This window comes from Hyperolius riggenbachi, chromosome 7 (genome assembly GCF_040937935.1).
Source record: "Hyperolius riggenbachi isolate aHypRig1 chromosome 7, aHypRig1.pri, whole genome shotgun sequence".
NCBI lineage: Eukaryota > Metazoa > Chordata > Amphibia > Anura > Hyperoliidae > Hyperolius > Hyperolius riggenbachi.
In genome coordinates this window covers 228,071,202-228,090,450 of record NC_090652.1, presented here as the reverse complement: position 1 = coordinate 228,090,450, position 19,249 = coordinate 228,071,202, and the positions used below count along the sequence as shown (strand labels likewise).

The following is a 19,249-nucleotide window of genomic DNA, read 5'->3' as shown; positions in this document are numbered from 1 at the left end:
TTCTGATTTATGTGTTGATAATGAATGGCAGAGACAGAATTATGCTCATGCATGTCCTAATGCATCCACTGATAGAATATATGGGTTTGAAGGGAAGTTATTGTAGCAGCTTTACAGGGAGGAAGAGCTGACTCAGTGACTTAAAGGAACATTAGCCCAAATTTACTTATTGTATACAGGGCTGTATCTTCCGACTCTGACTCCTCAGTTTATGAAACCACCAACTCCGACTCTGGGTACCCAAAATGGCTCCGACTCCTTATTCTAATACTTACCAGTGCTGTGGATTTTGAACATAATCATCCGACTCCTCAGTTTGTGAAATCTCCGACTCCGGGTACCCAAAATTGCTCTGACTCCTCGACTCCAACCCCGACTCCACAGCCCTGATCGTATATTAGGGACTGGCAATATTCTAAATAGTTTACATAGTAGCTGCATGTTCTTAAAGCGGACCTGAAGACTGACAAAAAAAAGTTTCACTTACCTGGGGCTTTTGCCAGCCCCCTACAGCCACCCTGTGCCCACGCCGCTACCATACAATCCTCCGCCGTGTTTCACTTTCTGCAGCCACTGTCCACTGCGCCTGCACATCTTCGTGCACAATCCCATCGCTGGGAGCATCCTGCGCTGGCGCAGTAGACATTTTCTCATACTGTGCCTGTCCAAGACGCTCCTGGCGACATACATGCACATAGCACAGCGTTAATACTCTGTCAGGAGAGCGGCCACTTTTGGGGCTAAAGATGGGCTAGGCCATCTGCAAGGGGGCACGGGATAATCTTAGTCTACAAGGTGGGTGGGAGAAGGAGCTGGCCCCCATAGCCCCTGCTTCACACACAACAGGGGCTATTGTTACACCCCTGCTAACTACCATAGTGCTTTCCGAACTATTCTCTCTATTAGAGATTTCCCTTATCATGCCCCCATCTCTCCAGAAATAGACATGAATTTACTGGTAACTAAATAGTTGTCTGCTAAAAGTCCTTTTTTAGTTAATTTTCTTCTGAACTCCAGGGACTTGTCTTTTTCAATCAAAGATCACGAAGGAGAAGAGAAAGTGCAGGAGATCAGAAACACAGAGGTAACGAGACCAAATCACATACAGCTAACATGTTTCGGACCGAACTGGTCCTAAATCATAGCTATTTTGCAAAAACCAAAGATCTGTGCTTAAAAAGAGAGTGGCAAAAAGTGGGTTGGTCAGACCCCACCCATACATGGGCGGAGAGGAGAAAAAAAGGCTCTAATGTAGGGGTGTCAAACTGAAAAAGAAAGTGGGCCGAAACTGAACAATGGGGCCCAGTCGCGGGCCAACCTCAATGTCTCTACTGGCCATCTTCCTCCCTTATAAAGTTCCCTTGTGTCTAGTGGTCCTCCCTCTCCTATACAGTTCCCTGGTGTCTAGTGGTCTTCCTCCCTCTCCTATACAGTTCCCTGGTGTCTAGTGGTCCTCCCTCCCTCTCCTATACAGTTCCCTGGTGTCTAGTGGTCTTCCTCCCTCTCCTATACAGTTCCCTGGTGTCTAGTGGTCCTCCCTCCCTCTCCTATACAGTTCCCTGGTGTCTAGTGGTCCTCTCTCCCCTATACAGTGCCCTGGTGTCTGACCCCCACTGTCCCCTATACAGTTCCCTGGTGCCTAGTGACCCCCACTATCCCCTATACAATTCCCTAGTGTTAAGTGCTTTCCCCCTAACTCCCCCATATGTCTTCCCTGGTGTTCTAGGGCTTCATCTCCAATACAGCTTCCCTGGTAGTCATCAGTAGGCCAAACATAATGCAAAGTGGGGAAACCGCTTGGAGGCCAAATTTAATGGCTGTGAGGGCCAGATTTGGCCCACGGGCCGGAGTTTGACATGTATGCTCTAAAGCAACCAACAGCAGGGCAATTAACCCAAAACTAGTTGCCACGCCCTGTACATGTACAAAAGCATGATATATATATATATGTATGTATATATATATATATATATATATGTATATATATATAGATATAGATATATATGTATATATACATGTATGTATATATATAGATATATAGATATATATAGACACACACACACACACACACACACACACACACACACACACACACACACACACACACACACACACACACACACACACACACACACACACACACACACACACACACACACACTTTGGACACACCACCTCATTCAACGAGTTTTCTTTTTTTTCATGACTATGAACATTGTAGATTCACACTGAAGGCATCCAAACTATGAATTAACACATGTGGAAGTATAGTACATAGCCAAAAAGTGTAAAACAACTAAAAATATGTCATATTCTAGGTTCTTCAAAGTAGCCACCTTTTGCTTAGATTACTGCTCTGCACACTCTTAGCTACAGGTCGTAGTTCTTTTGTTGTATGTGCGTCTGTAATTTGTGTTAGCTATACATACATATAACATGCTTTTGTATATGTATAGGACGTGGCAACTAGTTTTGGGTTAATTGCCCTACTGTTGGTTGCATTACGGCCTTTTTTCCCCTCTCCGCCCATGTATGTGTGGGGTCGGACCAACTCACTTTTTGCCACTCTATGATTAAGGACCAGTTAAGTCCAAAACATGTTAGCTGTATGTCTTGATGTCATGATGGGATATGTCCATTAATAAATGGTAAAACTTCAGGCATTGTGCGGATCTCCTACATTGTTCTCGGTCCTCGGTGCTGCCTGTCTACTGATGTGTAGCGGTAATTTACCTATCAGTCTAAATTGCTATCAGTTGGCCAATTTTAGGCGATGATTCTCTGAATGGCTGTAGCTGAAATGATGCTTGCACATAAAAATTTGCCTACCCAGCATCCAGATAATGGCTTGAGTTTTTCAAGATAAGTGTCATTTCTTTGAAGCACCCAAAGGACACCATTATATTGAGTCAATATGTAGTGAAATTGTTCCATTGTGTAGCATCTTGTTATTTTGGGATAGCTGAAATAATATACATTTTTTTGTAACCTCTGCAGAAGAAAATATTCTAATGCAAAACAGATTTATTGCCTGTACAGTTTGCATAAATTGGACATTTACATTTGTGGTATGGTAATGTATAATCCTCTTACATGTGGAATACTTTTGTTAATATTTTCTTTTGCTACTGCAGGATCTATTAAATTTTGATGATCCTTTGAACATTGAAGCAGCAGAACATCATTTGCGAGATAAGGTAAGGGACCAGCAGCATGTTTTGTTTTTTCACCTCGTCTTTTGAAATAATCCAGAAATTGTTTTTACTTTGTTTTGATATACATGAATGATTTGCCTGATGTCCATGATCTGGTCCACACGTAGTTTTCCTTTATAAACTTTGATTACTTTTTTTTTTTCTTTGAATTCTCAGTGGATGTGAGACAGCAATATCGTGCTTGCTACATAACCATAATTTGCTTGCTGTGTGTATTGCACAGCAGTGAGGCCACACAATCTTGGCCTGGCCCCGTTCTTTTTGGATTTGTGTAGTGCAGCACAGTGAGGCCACACAATCTGGGCCTGGCCCCATTCTTTTTCGATGTGTGTAGTGCAGCAAAGTGAGGCCACACAATCTTGGCCTGGCCCGTTCTTTTTGGATGTGTATAGTGCAGCACAATAAGGCCACACAATCTTGGCCTGGCCCATTGTATTTGGATGTATGTAGTGCAGCACAGTGATGCCACACAATCTTGGCCTGGCCCGTTTTTTTTTGGGATATGTGTAGTGCAGCACAGTGATGCCACACAATCTTGGCCTGGCCCGTTCTTTTTGGATATGTGTAGTGCAGCACAGTGAGGCCACACAATCTTGGCCTGGCCCGTTCTTTTTGGATATGTGTAGTGCAGCACAGTGAGGCCACACAATCTTGGCCTGGCCCATTCTTTTTGGATGTGTGTAGTGCAGCACAGTGAGGCCACACAATCCCGGCCTGGCCCGTTCTTTTGGGATATATGTAGTGCAGCACAGTGAGGCCACACAATCTTGGCCTGGCCCATTCTTTTTGGATGTGTGTAGTGCATCACAGTGAGGCCACACAATCCCGGCCTGGCTCCGTTCGTTTTGGATCACCTCACATACATCCCTGGGGATGACATGGATGCAAAATGAATAAGGAAGGGGCAAGTTTCTGTCCCCACATGCATCTCTACAAGATATCCCATTGTTATGAAAATCAAATTGATAGGTCACTTTATAGCCATCCTTTGGCAATGGTACTGATGCTTTGAATACTACATACATAATTGCTATGGCAGACCAATAATACGATACACATTATGTGGTAATGGTAGTATTCTGAAATGAGAAAAAGAATGGCAGCGTTCTTAGACCAACTGACACTGGCCGCAATGCCTCCTAAAGGCACAACTGTGCTCATTACAGCTGAAACTAGTGCTAAACACCAATGAAACTCTCACTACTTCAACTTATCAAACGGGACCTCACCTTTCACTGTCATTTAAATATTGTGTGAAAAACTGGGAAAAAAAATTACAATTCCCAGTAACAAGTCAAAAATTAGTACTTCTTGGAAATACACTTGGAAGAATTTTGGGTCAAAATGTAAAGCTAATCTACAGTCATGGAAATGGGACTTTATGGCTTTCAGTTTGGCCAGGCTTAAAACCAATACTCTGTTATTCTATGTAATTGCAAGCAGATTCTGCAATTGTCGGTTCTCTGACACCAAATTACAGCTTTCATAACTCCCTGTACTGAAATCTATTGGAAATCTGTGTCCAGTGAGTGTCACAGTTCTCTGATCAAAGTTCGATCTGGAGGCCATCTACTAATGTATGGTTTGGCTTAAAGGACTGAAGTGAGGAGAATATAGAGGCTGCCATAGTTATTTCGTTTTAGATGATACCAGTTGCCTGGCAGCGCTTTGGGTCTAATTGGCTGCAGTAGTGTCTGAATAACGCCAGAAACAAGCATGCAGCTAATCTCGTCAGATTTGACAGTTATGTCAGAAACCTCTGATCTGTAAATGCTTGTTCAGAGTCTATGGCTGAAAGTATTAGAGGCAGAGGATCAGCAGGACAGCCAGGCAAGTGCTATTGCCTAAAATGAAATAAAAATATATAACTCTCGCCTCGGGTTCACTGTAAACAATGCTAGCTGGCTGGCTGCCCTCCTTTTTCTGCCTAGGGTCTGTGGCTAAAAGTATTAGAGGCAGAGGATCTGCAGGATAGCCAGGCAACTGGTATTGCTTCAAAAGGAAATAAGTATGGCAGCCTCCATATCCCTCTCACTTCAGGTGCCCTTTAAGTTAAGGTTGGCTTCAACCCAGAAGTTGAATACTGTCGCTTCCATCCATGTCCAGTCAGTGAACCAGCTCCCTTCCCATCTTCCTTGAGAGAGAGAGAGAAGATAGGTGGGGAGCTGCTTCAATGGCTGAGCTTTGATGGGTAGAACAGCACAGGATATTGGCACACTACTATTCTGGTTAGGGGCATTTTTTTTAAAAGGTCCTGGTGCCATGAATTTCATTCACCTTTCAGACCCCTTTAGTTATTCCTTAACATTCGGTTTACACTAGCTCCACTGCCCAGCCTCTTTGATTAGACGGACAGCAGATAAAAACAGATGATATTAAGTCGACAATGATTTTCTATGGGCCGGGCAGCACCGAAATGTTTTTTGTTTTGTGTTTTTTTCTGACAGCAAATGTGTTGCTATTCATCTGATAATTGCTACAAATCTGTACCGAAGTGGCTGCAAACCATGCAGTAAACCACAGTTTCATTATGGCAAGAATAGAATACCGCCCATTGTAGTGTGAACAAACTCTTAGGGCCCATTCACATGGGTGAATCGCCGGTTATGGCTAGCGCTTTTAAAAGCACTAGTGTAAAGTATATGGCAGTGAACTCACTGCCACGATCAATGGCTATTCGCAGTAAACGCAAACGTAGTGCATGCATCGCTTTATAGCTATTGTTAAGCGTTTGCAATGTTAAAAACCGCAAATCGCGGTCGCTTAAAAATCAGGAAAATGTTCAATGCAAAGTATATGCATTTACCGTAAAACAATCGCTGCCACAAAATGCTAGAAATAATCGCTAGTGTTTTGCAATCACCAGTGTGAACGGGCCCTTAGTAAGCAGCACATCACTAACCCAGAGCGAGTATGACTTTATTGGTTAACCGCTTCTTGCAAATGTGTAACTCAAAATAGGTGAGCGTGGCAACCAGGATTGTTTTTAAACTATAGAATAAAAATGATGTCTAAACCTGTCATTGACATGTTTTTATTTTTATAGTAACTTTACCCAAAACCTTCTGTCAGTTTTTGATTGCATGTCATGCTTTATATTCCTTTTGGGGAGGTTTTCCATGACCTCCTGTTTGTAATTTGTCACCAGCACAGAAAATTACAAACATTTTCTTATAGGATTCCTTTAATGGGAGGGATATGGATTTGGATTCTGCCATGTTTACTTCTTTTTAAACAATGCAAATCACCTGGCTGTCCTGTTGATCCTCTGCCCACTGGCGTACCAATAGGGGATGCGACCCCTGCCGTCGCGGGGGGGGGGGGGGGGGCCCGCTCAGGGACTTTTGGGGGGCAGGAGGAGTCGCAGCATAAGAGGAGAGTGTGGCAGATCGGTGGGGAGGGGGGGGAATCCCCCCCCCCCTCCCTCACCTCGGGCTCTCCTTTTTAGCGCTCCCCCTCCTGCAATCATTGGTGGCAGCGGCGGTGGCGGCAGGATGATGCATTACCTCCTTCTCGCTGGAGGACTTCCGTTCTCAAAGAGCAACTTCCTGTTTACACAGGAAGTTGCAAGAGGCTCTTTGAGAACAGAAGTCCTCCAGCGAGAAGGAGGAAATGTATCATCCTGCCGCCACCGCTGCTGCTGCCCGCTGCCACCAATGACTGCAGGAGGGGGGGGGGGGGCTGAGAGGAGAGCCCGAGGTGAGGGAGGGGGGAATTTCCCCCCTCCCCACCGATCTGCCACACTCTCCTCTTATGCTGCGACCCCTCCTGCCCCTGAGTGGGGGGGGGGCGAATTTTTTTTTTTCAGGGGGGCCCGGGGATTTGTAGGTACGCCCCTGCCTCTGCCAATAATACATATAGCCATAGGCACTGAACAAGCATGCAGATCAGATGCTTTTGACTGAAGTCTGACTGTGTAAGTCATATGCTTTTTTCAGGTATATGATTCACACGCTACTGCAGCCAAAAGATCAGCAGGACTGCCGGGCAACTGGTATTGTCTAAAAGGTAATAAATATGGCAGCCTCCATATCTCACTCAGTTTAGGTGTGCTTTAACAGAGTTATAACCACAAAATAAACAGCTGTTCTAACCTTGTCCCAAACTACTTTAAAACAAACAAACAAAAAAACGTTTTACTCCTGTCTGTATCCATTTGCTTGACTTCCCCTTCCTTTGACACTGTAACTCAGGCAGGAAATAACAGGAAACCTGCCAAAACACCATACAGACAAGCAAGAAAATCTTATCCACCATTGTCCAGCATTCCAAATTAATTTTTGATTGTATTTAGACAATTTAGCAGATAGTTCCAAAGTATCTTTTAATAGTAAGAAGTTTAGAGCATTCATTGTTCACAGCACTGCGTAAAATCTATTTAAATCTATGTTCGTGCATAAGAATGTTCCGAGACGTATATTAGAGTGTGATACAGAAATTTATGAAAGACACTACAAGGTGGTGTTATTATACAAATGTCATCATGCCCATTCTGTTTGTCTAATGTGTCTGTGTATATTCTCCCGTCTGGCCTTGGCTTGACATGAGCTTTCATACTGAGGCATTTGAAAGAGGTATATTGTATAATCAAAAGCAATAAGTCCTGGTGCCTATGCCTATTCTCAGGTCTGTGTGGTGTGACAGTGCTAATCTCTGTATGTTGCTTCTTGTCTGTGATTATGGCACAAGGTCGGAGTGCTTCTCACAGTATCAAGGTTGTGATGCAGGGTTCAGACTTATTGTCTCTTAGTTCTTTGTATGTTATTCTATAACAAATACAGGTAACTGAGCAGCGCAGGAATCCAGGAAAATATCCAGGCAAATATTAGAATAAAATTGTCACTAGCTGACCTGTTCTATTTTAATGCCCTAGCCAAGCCCTTTATAAGGTCAACATAAAGTTGCAGTTGTAAAAATGAGACCACACAGTTTGACTTTTAGTGGTCTGCCCCAAAGCAGTTTATTTGGGCCCCGGCTTCGGCAGTCATCTAATAGACACCAATGTTAGTAGTGATTATAGTGTGGTGAATCGGGCACCCGCTACTAGCCAATCTGATAGTACTTTGGCTAATGCTTAGTGGTAGACCATAGTTTGACTAGTCGATTAGCTAATAGTAGTGCTTTGGCTACCGGACGGTTAGTACTTCAGTACTTTGAGCGCCAGGTGGTTAGTGATAGGAATAAGGAGCGGGGTTAGTGTTGGGCATTAGGAGGGGGTTAATATTAGGAGGTTGGGTAAGTGTTAGAACAGGACACTGGGTAGGTCTGTAGTAAAATATTGGTAATATTACATTACCAATATATTAACTATCGGCATCACCTAGTGCCTAATTCAACAGGTGGCACTGCTATATGTATTCAGTCTGCCGTTATCATGAAAGCCGTTGTTTGTTTATTAAGCCTTGTCCTGTCCAATGGTGGACCCACTGCATGAGTCCCTGGACTGCTGTTGTAGCTGTTAGAGTGGTGGTGCCTGATGCTGCAGTCAGAGTTCTGGAGGACTGAGGCTACATTCACACTTCATTAAAAAATGCTCAGAACAGAGTGGAGTGGAGTGGCAGCGGTGCGCATGTTCCTGACAGGCACTGCAGATGCTCATGGAATCCATAGAAGCCTATGAGAATGAACAATGTAGTTCTTTTTAAGCTGTTTCCCCTTTCCATTTGGATCTACTCACCTTTCTCTTGTGTCTTCTGTCACCATGCACAACAGTGGTAAGTCTGATCATCTCGCCGTAAACTGTGATGGGGCACAGCGTATCCGCTCAGGATATGTTGTGAACGTACCGTTGTGCATCTGGGGTAATGTGAACCTAGCCGAACTAGCAATCTGATTACTCTGGATGCAACCTGAACACTCTGGATCAGGGGTCAGGAACCTTTTTGGCTGAGCGAGCCATAAATGCCACATATTTTAAAATGTATTTCCCTGAGAGCCATACAATATATTTCAAACTGGGGCAGTGTGCATGCGCAGCAGAGGGCTCACGTCCCTGTTGCCAATGGTGATGTGTATACAGTTGATTCTCCGGGCAGCGGAAGTGTCAGACACGTCTGCAGCTTCTTTTGGGTTTCAGCAACATCAGCTATTTCCCTGAGAGCCAGACAGGAGAAATACTGACTAGCAGCGTGTACAATTAGATAGCTGACTTGGGGGTTGGTTCACTTTGTAGGACGGGATCCCCACACTTTGACCCAATAGGCTGTCTATCAAGTGACAGGTAGCCTATTGGGCCAATCAAAGTGCGGGGTCTTGTCCTACAAAGTCACTGGACCTGACAGGGTCCAGGGTGGGGACAATTCAAGTGGCCGTTAGTTTTGGGGGAGTGTGAGTAATTTAGTAGAGCATACTACAGTACAGCGTGCCTACTTTGAAAATTTTACTTGCACTGCAACACTAAGCTGCGCTGCTTGAGCAGTGTAGCTAAGTAAATCAACTCCTAACTGTGAGCCAGATATAGCCATCAAAAGAGCCATTTCTGGCTCCCGAGCCATAGGTTCCATACCCCTGCTCTCTGGATGCCTCTGTTACAAAATGTTCCACTAGTTGTACATACACTAACCTAAAGGATTATTAACCACCCTGGCGTTCTATTAAGATCGCCAGGGCGGCTGCGGGAGGGTTTTTTTTAAATTAAAAAAAAAACTATTTCATGCAGCCAACTGAAAGTTGGCTGCATGAAAGCCCACTAGATGGCGCTCCGGAGGCGTTCTTCTGATCGCCTCCGGCGGCCAAAAGTAACACGGAAGGCCGCAATGAGCGGCCTTCCGTGTTTTGCTTACTTCGTCGCCATGGCGACGAGCGGAGTGACGTCATGGACGTCAGCCGACGTCCTGACGTCGGCCGCCTCCGATCCAGCCCTTAGCGCTGGCCGGAACTATTTGTTCCGGCTGCGCAGGGCTCAGGCGGCTGGGGGGGACCCTCTTTCGCCGCTGCTCGCGGCGGATCGCCGCAGAGCGGCGGCGATCAGGCAGCACACGTGGCTGGCAAAGTGCCGGCTGCGTGTGCTGCACTTTATTTGATCAAAATCGGCCCAGCAGGGCCTGAGCGGCACCCTCTGGCGGTAATGGACGAGCTGAGCTCGTCCATACCGCTAAGGTGGTTAACAAACAAAGAACATTTATACCGCGCTTTTCTCCTGGCGGACTCAAAGCGCCACCTGTTCGTTGGAGCACCTGTTCAATTTCTCATTGATGCAATTATCTAATCAACCAATCACATCACAGTTGCTTCAATGCATTTAAGGGTGTGGTCCTGGTCAAGACAATCTCCTGAACTCCAAACTGAATGGGAAAGAAAGGTGATTTAAGCAATTTTGAGCGTGGCATGGTTGTTATTTGAGTATTTCACAATCTGCTCAGTTACTGGGATTTTCACGCACAACCATTTCTAGGGTTTACAAAAAATGGTGTGAAAAGGGAAAAACATCCAGTATGTGACAGTCCTGTGGGCGAAAATGCCTTGTTGATGGTAGAGGTCAGAGGAGAATGGGTCGACTGATTCAAGCTGATAGAAGAGCAATGTTTACTGAAATAATCACTCGTTACAACCGAGGTATGCAGCAAAGCATTTGTGAAGCTACAACACGCACAACCTTGAGGCGAATGGGCTACAACAGCAGAAGACCCCACCGGTACCACTCATTTCCACTACTAATAGGAAAAAGAGGCTACAACTTGCACAAGCTCACCAAAATTGAACAGTTGAAGACTGGAAAAATTTTGCCTGATCTGATGAGTCTCGATTTCTGTTAAGACTTTCAAATGGTAGAGTCAGAATTTGGCGTAAACAGAATGAGAACATGGATCCATCATGCCTTGTTACCACTGTGCAGGCTGGTGGTGGTGGTGTAATGGTGTGGGGGATGTTTTCTTGGCACACTTTAGGCCCCTTAGTGCCAATTGGGCATTGTTTAAATGCCACGGGCTACCTGAGCATTGTTTCTGACCATGTCCGTCCCTTCATGACCGCCATGCACCCATCCTCTGATGGCTACTTCCAGCAGGATAACGCACCATGTTACAAAGCCTGATTCATTTCAAATTGGTTTCTTGAACATGACAATGAGTTCACTGTACTAAAATGGCCCCCACAGTCACCAGATCTCAACCCAATAGAGCCTCTTTGGGATGTGATGGAACGAGAGCTTTGTTCCCTGGATGTGCATCCCACAAATCTCCATCAACTGCAAGATGCTATCCTATCAATATGGACCAACATTTCTAAAGAATGCTTTCAGCACCTTTTTTGAATCAATGCCACGTAGAATTAAGGCAGTTCTGAAGGAGGGTGGGGGGGGGGGGGGGGGAACACAGTATTAGTATGGTGTTCCTAATAATCCTTTAGGAGAGTGTACGTTCAACTGTATCTTTTCAGAAGAAGCAAGTGGATGTTTAAATCCCTACGATTTACTGCTGTCGTGGAGTCTGTTATGGAAAATACCCCACTTACTGTGATGTGACTGGAAACAGGAAGACAGAGAAATATAATGAGGATATAAACAGCAATAAAAGTGTGACATAGATTTTAACTTCTTCCCATTTCAGAGATCGACTGTGAGTATTAATACATTCCTTGCGCCAGAAAAAGAAAATTCACATAAGGCTTTATGTAAACTCAGATTAACTTTTGTCTTAGTCCTTTGCTGATGTGAATAGTTAATTAGAATGAATGGCCACTTTTTGGTTTACACTAGTACTGACCATGAGGGGCAAATTACTTTCTTGAACTAACTGATAAGACATTGGTTTTGTAGAAATGTTATGTACAGATAAGGCTAAGGTGACAGTGCACAGCAGTCCAATAAATGCTGTGTATTATCCGCTTTCTGGGTATAGTGCCAACATCACCAGCAAATTAAGATGCAGACATGAACTATGGGAAAGATGCAACAGTAACTTCAAAAACAAGGAGGTAGACAATACAAAGTTCTACTATTGTAGCAAGTTAAAATCACCAGGATATGATGAGCAAATAAATATACGCGGGAATCCTGGTTGCCTGAAGACATCCACTCTGTGAGGTGATTCTGCCTGCTCAGGACTGCCAAAGTAAATATGGCAGCCTCAATATCCCTGTCACTGCAGGGCCATTTATTTATTTATTGTATTTATAAAGCGCTAACATATTACGCAGCGCTGGACAGCCATTAAAAAGAATGGGAAATGGTTTGGTTATAGTTAGCTTAGGGTTGGACTTTTTGGAGCGCTAGGCAAAAGGTTAAAGCCTACATTCTCAACATGGAGTAAGTATTCCGGGGGTATTTGAACTTGTCATAGCCAGCATATTACTGTTTCAAATTTTTGGAATGTTTAATCATTGCTATTGCCTCATGCATATAGCCTCAGGCTGTTTTAGGGCTGATTTACACGGTATGCATTGTGGCAACGTACAGCTGCTGTGCAGTGCCGGTGAATTCATTGTCCATGTTTAGTTATTAAATAAACTTTTAAGCTATACACACTTTTCTCTGGCTGCCTTAGAAGTGTGCAAATAGATGCAGGTTTCCTGTACTGCATGGCTACTGTGCAGGCATAAATAGTGACCATAAAATTATACCATCATACCTTCCGGTGCCTTTATTATGCATTTTTTGTGTTATTTCCCTGTTGATAGGTTATTTAAAAAAATATATATATTAATTTTGAAATGGAACGGGACAAAGTGATGAGATGTGATGTGATGTAGCCACCAAATTTTGTCTAATAAGGCCGATGGTGGGAGTAAGGGACCTTTCCAGAATATTGCTATGAGGCACCTGTTGGCCGCACAAACTGAACCAGCAAACTTATTCTGATATTTGTTGAGAGCTGGGCTGCATTTCCAGAACAGAGCAACACTTATATATTTCTGGACCTAAATGTCGAGGGTAGTTGATGTGATCTGATCAAAGCAAGCATCCCAAAATGCTTGGGGTCAAGTATCACTCATAAAATATCTTGTAAGACTTTTTCTTAATATTTATGTTATTCCAAACTTTATCCATACCAGAAAAGATCCTAGCCTAGACATCCTCAAATGATGTATAGAGAATGGGGAACAATTTAGTCCTACCAAATAATGTTGTACAAACAGGGAAAGAGCCCTTGTCTGTCAGAGCCTAGCGTAAATTCCATTTCCAACGATGATGGCTCCAATTTACCTGAGTGCCAGGTAATACTGGTCACAGTGTCTAATTTGAAGGTAGCAGAAAAATTCTATATTGCTAGCAGAATTTTTTTTATTGCATTTCTACCATTAAAGTGAATGGGAACCAAATTTAAAAAAAATGAAGCAAATACTTACCTAAGGAGAGGGAATGCTCTGGGTCGTATACAGCCTTCAGTCTCCTCTCTCGGTACTCTCTATCTTGTGCTGGCTCCCCCCCGTTTCAATCCCCTGCCGAAAGGGTTTTTGGAAGTCTTCGGGAGCCGTGTCCTCCCGAAGACATGAGGCTCCATACTGCACAGGCGTGAGCGTGCAAGAGAGCGTGCTTGCGCAGGCGCAGTACAGGGCCTCCTTTCTTCAGGAGCACTCAGGCTCCCTGAAGACTTCTGAAGCCTCCTTCGGCCGGGCAAGCAGTATTTGACTAATTTAGTCAAATACTGCTAACGGGCGAACCAGCACTGGAACGAGGGGACCAGGAGAGGAGCGGGAAGGCTCTATAGGACCCAGAGCCTTCCCTCTCCTTGTGTAAGTATCTGTCTCATTTTTTTAAATGCGGTTCCCATTCACTTTTAAACAATGCAAATTGCCTTCTGGTCCTGCTGATCCTCTGCCTTTAATACATTTAGCCATTGGACCCTCAACCTCCTTAGCGGTAACCACGAGCTACACTTGGGGTGGAAAACCGCAGCTCAGAGTGGTAACCCCGAGCTACACACATTGTTGCGGCCAGGATGTCCATGCAGAGCATTGCACACAACAGGCGATTTCACTCATATCCTGGGCAATACAGAAACTGGCGGCCATTCCTCTTCCTCTCCTCTTAGGCTCTGCATCCCCCTGGTGAGATCGCCAGCTGCTGTCATGACTCTCACTATAGGGTTACAGCATCACCCGGAGGACAGAGGGAGAACTGCAACGCTGGATCCCATGGAGGTGAGTAAGTGCAGTGGCTGCTCCAGGCTCTATCATGGTATGATTTTTTTTTTCTTGCTTTTAGGGTCTAAAAGCACATGAAAAAATTGAACCCCTTTTAGACCATAAAATCAGGAAGGAATTAATACCACCAGGGAGTTTAACAAACATATGTAGATCAGATGTTTTTGACTCAAGTCTGACTAGATTAGCTCCATGCTTGTTTCAGATGTGTGATTTAGGCATTGCTGAAGCCAGAAAGATCAGCAGGACTGCCAGGCAACTGGGATTGTTAAAAAGGAAATAAAAAATAAATAATGGCTGCCATCTTATGCTTCTCACTTCCAGTGTACTTTAACCTCTTATCCTGCCCAGGGCGGTTTATCTGCACAACACAGTTCCCATTCACCGATCAAAGAGATGCTGGTGGTCATTGATAAAATGAAAGTGAAAGCACACACGCTAAACTTCCAGGGGGGGGGGGGGGGAGAGATCTAGTGGCAATATAGTAAAATTACACCCTATTACATTAAATTAAATAACGAAAAACCTAAATCCCCCATCAAATTTAACCCCTTACATCCAATACTCTCCCAGAGTTACCAAATTAAAACATTTGTGTATAAAAAAGACATTTTTTAAAAATACAAGACGTTTTAAATCTTGTTACCTTAGGGACTCTAACTTTTTTAATGTTTATGTCATGAGTGTATATCATTGTTATTTTTGCAAATAATGGCTTGTGCTTAGTGACTGATGCAAAACGGAAAAGTTAACCTTCATTTCCAAGTAAAATATTATTGCCATACATTGTACTACGGACATATTTTAAAGGACTTCGGAGGCAAAAATTCTATTTTTTACTCACCTGGGGCTTCTCTTAGCCCCTCACAGCTGTCTTAGTCCCTCACTGCAGCCCCAGTCCTCCTCCATGTCCCCGCTTGCCACCCGCAATGATGGTGATCCGCCGGCGGGGTTGGCTCTTCTGCTCCTACACTTCATTTAGCGTACTGCGCCTGCGCAGTAGTCAAGCGCAGTATGTGCCAGATGACATGGATGTGCATTCACAAGTTCGTGCGAAGGTGCAGAAGAGCCGACCTGCCGGTGGGTTGCCATCATTGCGGGCGGCCAGCAAGGATATGGAGGAGGACCGGTACTGTGGCAAGGGACTGAGGCGGCTGCGAGGGGCTCGAAGAAGCCCCAGGTGAAATTAAAATTGATAGGTTTTTTCACTTTGGAAATCCTTTAAACGTTGTAATAACAGGAACAAATGGTCAAATAAAATGTGTGTATTTTATCCACAGTAGCAAATTTTGATTTAAAACTATAATGGCTGAAAACTAATAAATTATTGTTTTTCTGATTATTCTTGTTAAAATGCATTTAGAATAATAAATGCAGCAACAATTACCCCAGACACCAAAAAATAAACGCAATGTGAGCAACATTTCAGCAGAAAATAAACGCAGTGGGCCACATTTCAGCAGAAAATAAACGCAGTGGGCCACATTTCACCAGAAAATAAACGCAGCGGGCCACATTTCAGCAGAAAATAAACGCAGTGGGCAACATTTCACCAGAAAATAAAAACGCAGTGGGCAACATTTCACCAGAAAATAATGCAGTGGGCCACATTTCACCAGAAAATAACGCAATGTGGGCCACATTTCACCAGAAAATAATGCAGTGGGCCACATTTCGCCAAAAAATAATGCAGTGGGCCACATTTCACCAGAAAATAACGCAATGTGGGCCACATTTCAACAGAAAATAAACGCAGTGGGCCATATTTCACCAGAAAATAATGCAATGTGGGCCACATTTCACCAGAAAATAATGCAATGTGGGCCACATTTCACCAGAAAGTAAACGCAGTCAGCCAAATTTCACCAGAAAATAACGCAATGTGGGCCACATTTCACCAGAAAAGAACGCAATGTGGGCCACATTTCACCTGCATAAAAAGGAATTTACTCACCTGACAGAACTCTCCTCTCCTGGCTGGCCTCTGGCGCTCAGCTCCCTGGACGATCCTCCTGCAGTCTCCCGCGCTGACAGGCAGAGAGCAGGGCTACGGGAAGATGGCGCCTGAAGCCCTGTTCTGGAGACACAAATAGTCTCCAGTACAGGGCTTCGGATGCCATCTTCCCGTAGCCCTGCTCTGCCTGCCGGAAGACTATGGAGACTGGAGCGAGGCTGCGGGCTATGAACTGGCTCGGCGTCTAGTAGACGCCGCGGCCAGTTCATGCAGCACATAGCGCAGCAGCGATGGAGTGCCAGCAGATTCGGCTACGCGTGCCGGGTCTGGCTCACGTGCCATAGGTTCGCCATTGCTGATATAGATCATTTTGTTGTGATAATTAGTGATAAAATTATTGGCAAATGAATGGAAGAAGAGCTGAAAGTTGCTCTGGTCTATAAGGGGAAAACTCCTCAGTGGTGAAGTGGTTAAGTTAGCATTCTAAAACATTTGGGGTCTGACTTGACTGTTGCATAGAAGTGACCTAGGAAGTTACGGAACCATAAGATAGGCATGTTATTTATTGCATTAATAATAATAATACCTTTTTTTGTATAGCGCTTTTCTCCTATCGGACTCAAAGCGCTTGCGAGGCAGCCACTAGAGCGCACTCAGTAGGCAGTAGCAGTGTTAGGGAGTCTTGCCCAAAGAGCTCCTTACTGAATTACTGTCTTACTGAACAGGCAGAGCCAAGATTCGAACCCAGGTCTCCTGTGTCAGAGGCAGAGCCCTTCATTATAAATCCACTTCCAGTTTCTCTGCACCACATCCACTAACAGATACAATATCTATAATCAAGTATGTTTTTGAGAAGCTAACACGTGTTCGCAATATGACTGAAATAGTCATTAGCCTAAAATATGACCATTGTAATGCTTTATTTGGCTTAGCTCTTTTACTATTAAGACACATTTCATAAGCCAGAGCTCGTATTACTTTTTGCTTGCAAGATGTTTTGTGATTTATTACATGGGACCATAAAAACTAGATTAGTAGGTCACTGACTTTGCGTTTCAGTGTCATAAAAAAGTCTTCTTGATGTATAATGTCCCTGCACACATTATGTAAATCATCATTGTAATGCTATAACATTTATTGAGTTCCAGGTCAAAAGGATTTTGGTTTGGGACAGTGCGTCCAGGAATTGTCTCATTTTTACGTTCCAGCCAATCGCACTGCTGAATTCTTCTGTGGTTATGTCATTCTGGAACCTGAAGTTTATAGCGTAATGCTCAGCCAAGCGATAAATGTATTTACTATTGCGCCTAAAGCACAACCACAGTCAGATCTTAAAAAGCACTTTGTAATCCAGTTGTGTTCCTGAAAACAAAAATGATGGAATTTTGAGTGAAAGCATACAGAACAATATAAATGTTCATTTGTAATTGCTTTGGACAGGCAATGCTTAAAGTGAACACGAGGTGAAACTAAACTGAGAAAAGCAATTTTATTTATCCTCCTACTCCTAAAAATGACTTTTTAAGATATTCCACAGTTTTATTTTATATTTAAACATTTACAAAGTAGATTGAATGTTTTATTGCGGTCTATTAAGTGTCCCAGAGTTAAAATACATGAACTATTTACCTTTTTCTATCTCTTCCCTGCCCTCAGAAGGTATATTCTGCCAGGAAACCTTTAATGGCTGTAATTTCTTATCGGTGATGTTTACTATATTCCCGAAAGGTACCAACAAGACAGGAGCCGTCACTTCCATGTCTGAAAATTGACTCTTTCAGGCAGCAAAATCAAATAGACAGTAAAGTTATTAATATGTTTTGAACTGTACATACACATGTTTATCTCATCATGCCACATTTCACCTCACGAACACTTTAAACACAGCCAGTCCTGTAATGCAGAGTTAAAGGAATACTATCAAACTTCATCAATTTCTGGCAGTAGCATAAATCAAAATTCAATCAACAATCTGATGGAACACAGCATATCTTTTTGCTGTGCAGTGTCTTATTTTATTTATTTTACCTTATAGATTGCGTCCCCTGAGAAACTGACGGCGACGGGGAATGGGGCAGCTCATTATATGAGAGAGGATTCCTCTAAGACAGTGTAGCAGTGCCTATCCTACTTTCCCCACATCATAGCGCATTATTCAGCGCATGACCCGCCTAAGTAGCCTGCTATGAGGAGCGAGAGACAAGACAACCTCTCTCGCTCCTACTCTGCCCAGCCAATCTGCCCCAGGAGGCTTCTGTGTGTCGGGCTCGGGCTGCCGCCGCCGCCGCCGCATCGTCATTGCTGTTTGCTACGGAACGGCAAACACAGTAGCTGGAGGAGGGCGCGTCATGAGCCTTCCTCCCCTTCCGCTCCTGCTTCCAATGCTTTCAGGAGCAATGACACGCCCTCCTCCAGCTAATGTGTTTGCCGTTCCGTAGCAAACAGCAATGACGATGCGACGGCGGCAGCCCGAGCCTGACATACAGAAGCCTCCTGGAGCAGATTGGCTGGGCAGAGTAGGAGCGAGAGAGGTTGTCTTGTCTCTCGCTCCTCATAGCAGGCTACTTAGGCGGGTCATGCGCTGAATAATGGGCTATGATGTGGGGAAAGTAGGATAGGCACTGCTACACTGTCTTAGAGGAATCCCCTCTCATATAATGAGCTGCCCCATTCCCCGTCGCCGTCAGTTTCTCAGGGGACGCAATCTATAAGGTAAAATAAATAAAATAAGACACTGCACAGCAAAAAGATATGCTGTGTTCCATCAGACTGTTGATTGAATTTTGATTTATGCTACTGCCAGAAATTGATGAAGTTTGATAGTATTCCTTTAAGAGTGCTTGTATGAATGTATCGAGTTCAGTGGCAATGCCATGCAAAGCAGAACCCTCTCAAGCCCATCATAAAAGCGATCAATTTTACCCGAAAGCCTGATTTCCCCCAGTTATTTTAGTCTGACAACAGTGTACACTAAAAGAAAACGTGTCAAAAGTTGATT

The 19,249-nt window shown here is 44.0% G+C and overlaps 1 protein-coding gene and 1 long non-coding RNA gene across 2 annotated transcripts in view; one reads left to right on the top strand and one right to left on the bottom strand.

Annotated features, from left to right (window-relative positions):
- The window catches only part of UBE2F (ubiquitin conjugating enzyme E2 F (putative)), a 335,459-nt gene that overhangs the window by 275,508 nt on the left and 40,702 nt on the right, over positions 1-19,249 (top strand). Inside the window, exon 9 of the mRNA XM_068245372.1 lies at positions 3,135-3,197. Coding sequence (XP_068101473.1) covers positions 3,135-3,197 — 63 coding nt within the window. The remainder of the gene's footprint in view (positions 1-3,134; positions 3,198-19,249) is intronic.
- Positions 17,389-19,249, bottom strand: part of LOC137524888 (uncharacterized) — a 70,697-nt gene continuing 68,836 nt past the window's right edge. Inside the window, exon 3 of the long non-coding RNA XR_011022802.1 lies at positions 17,389-17,613. This is a non-coding gene — a long non-coding RNA (uncharacterized lncRNA). The remainder of the gene's footprint in view (positions 17,614-19,249) is intronic.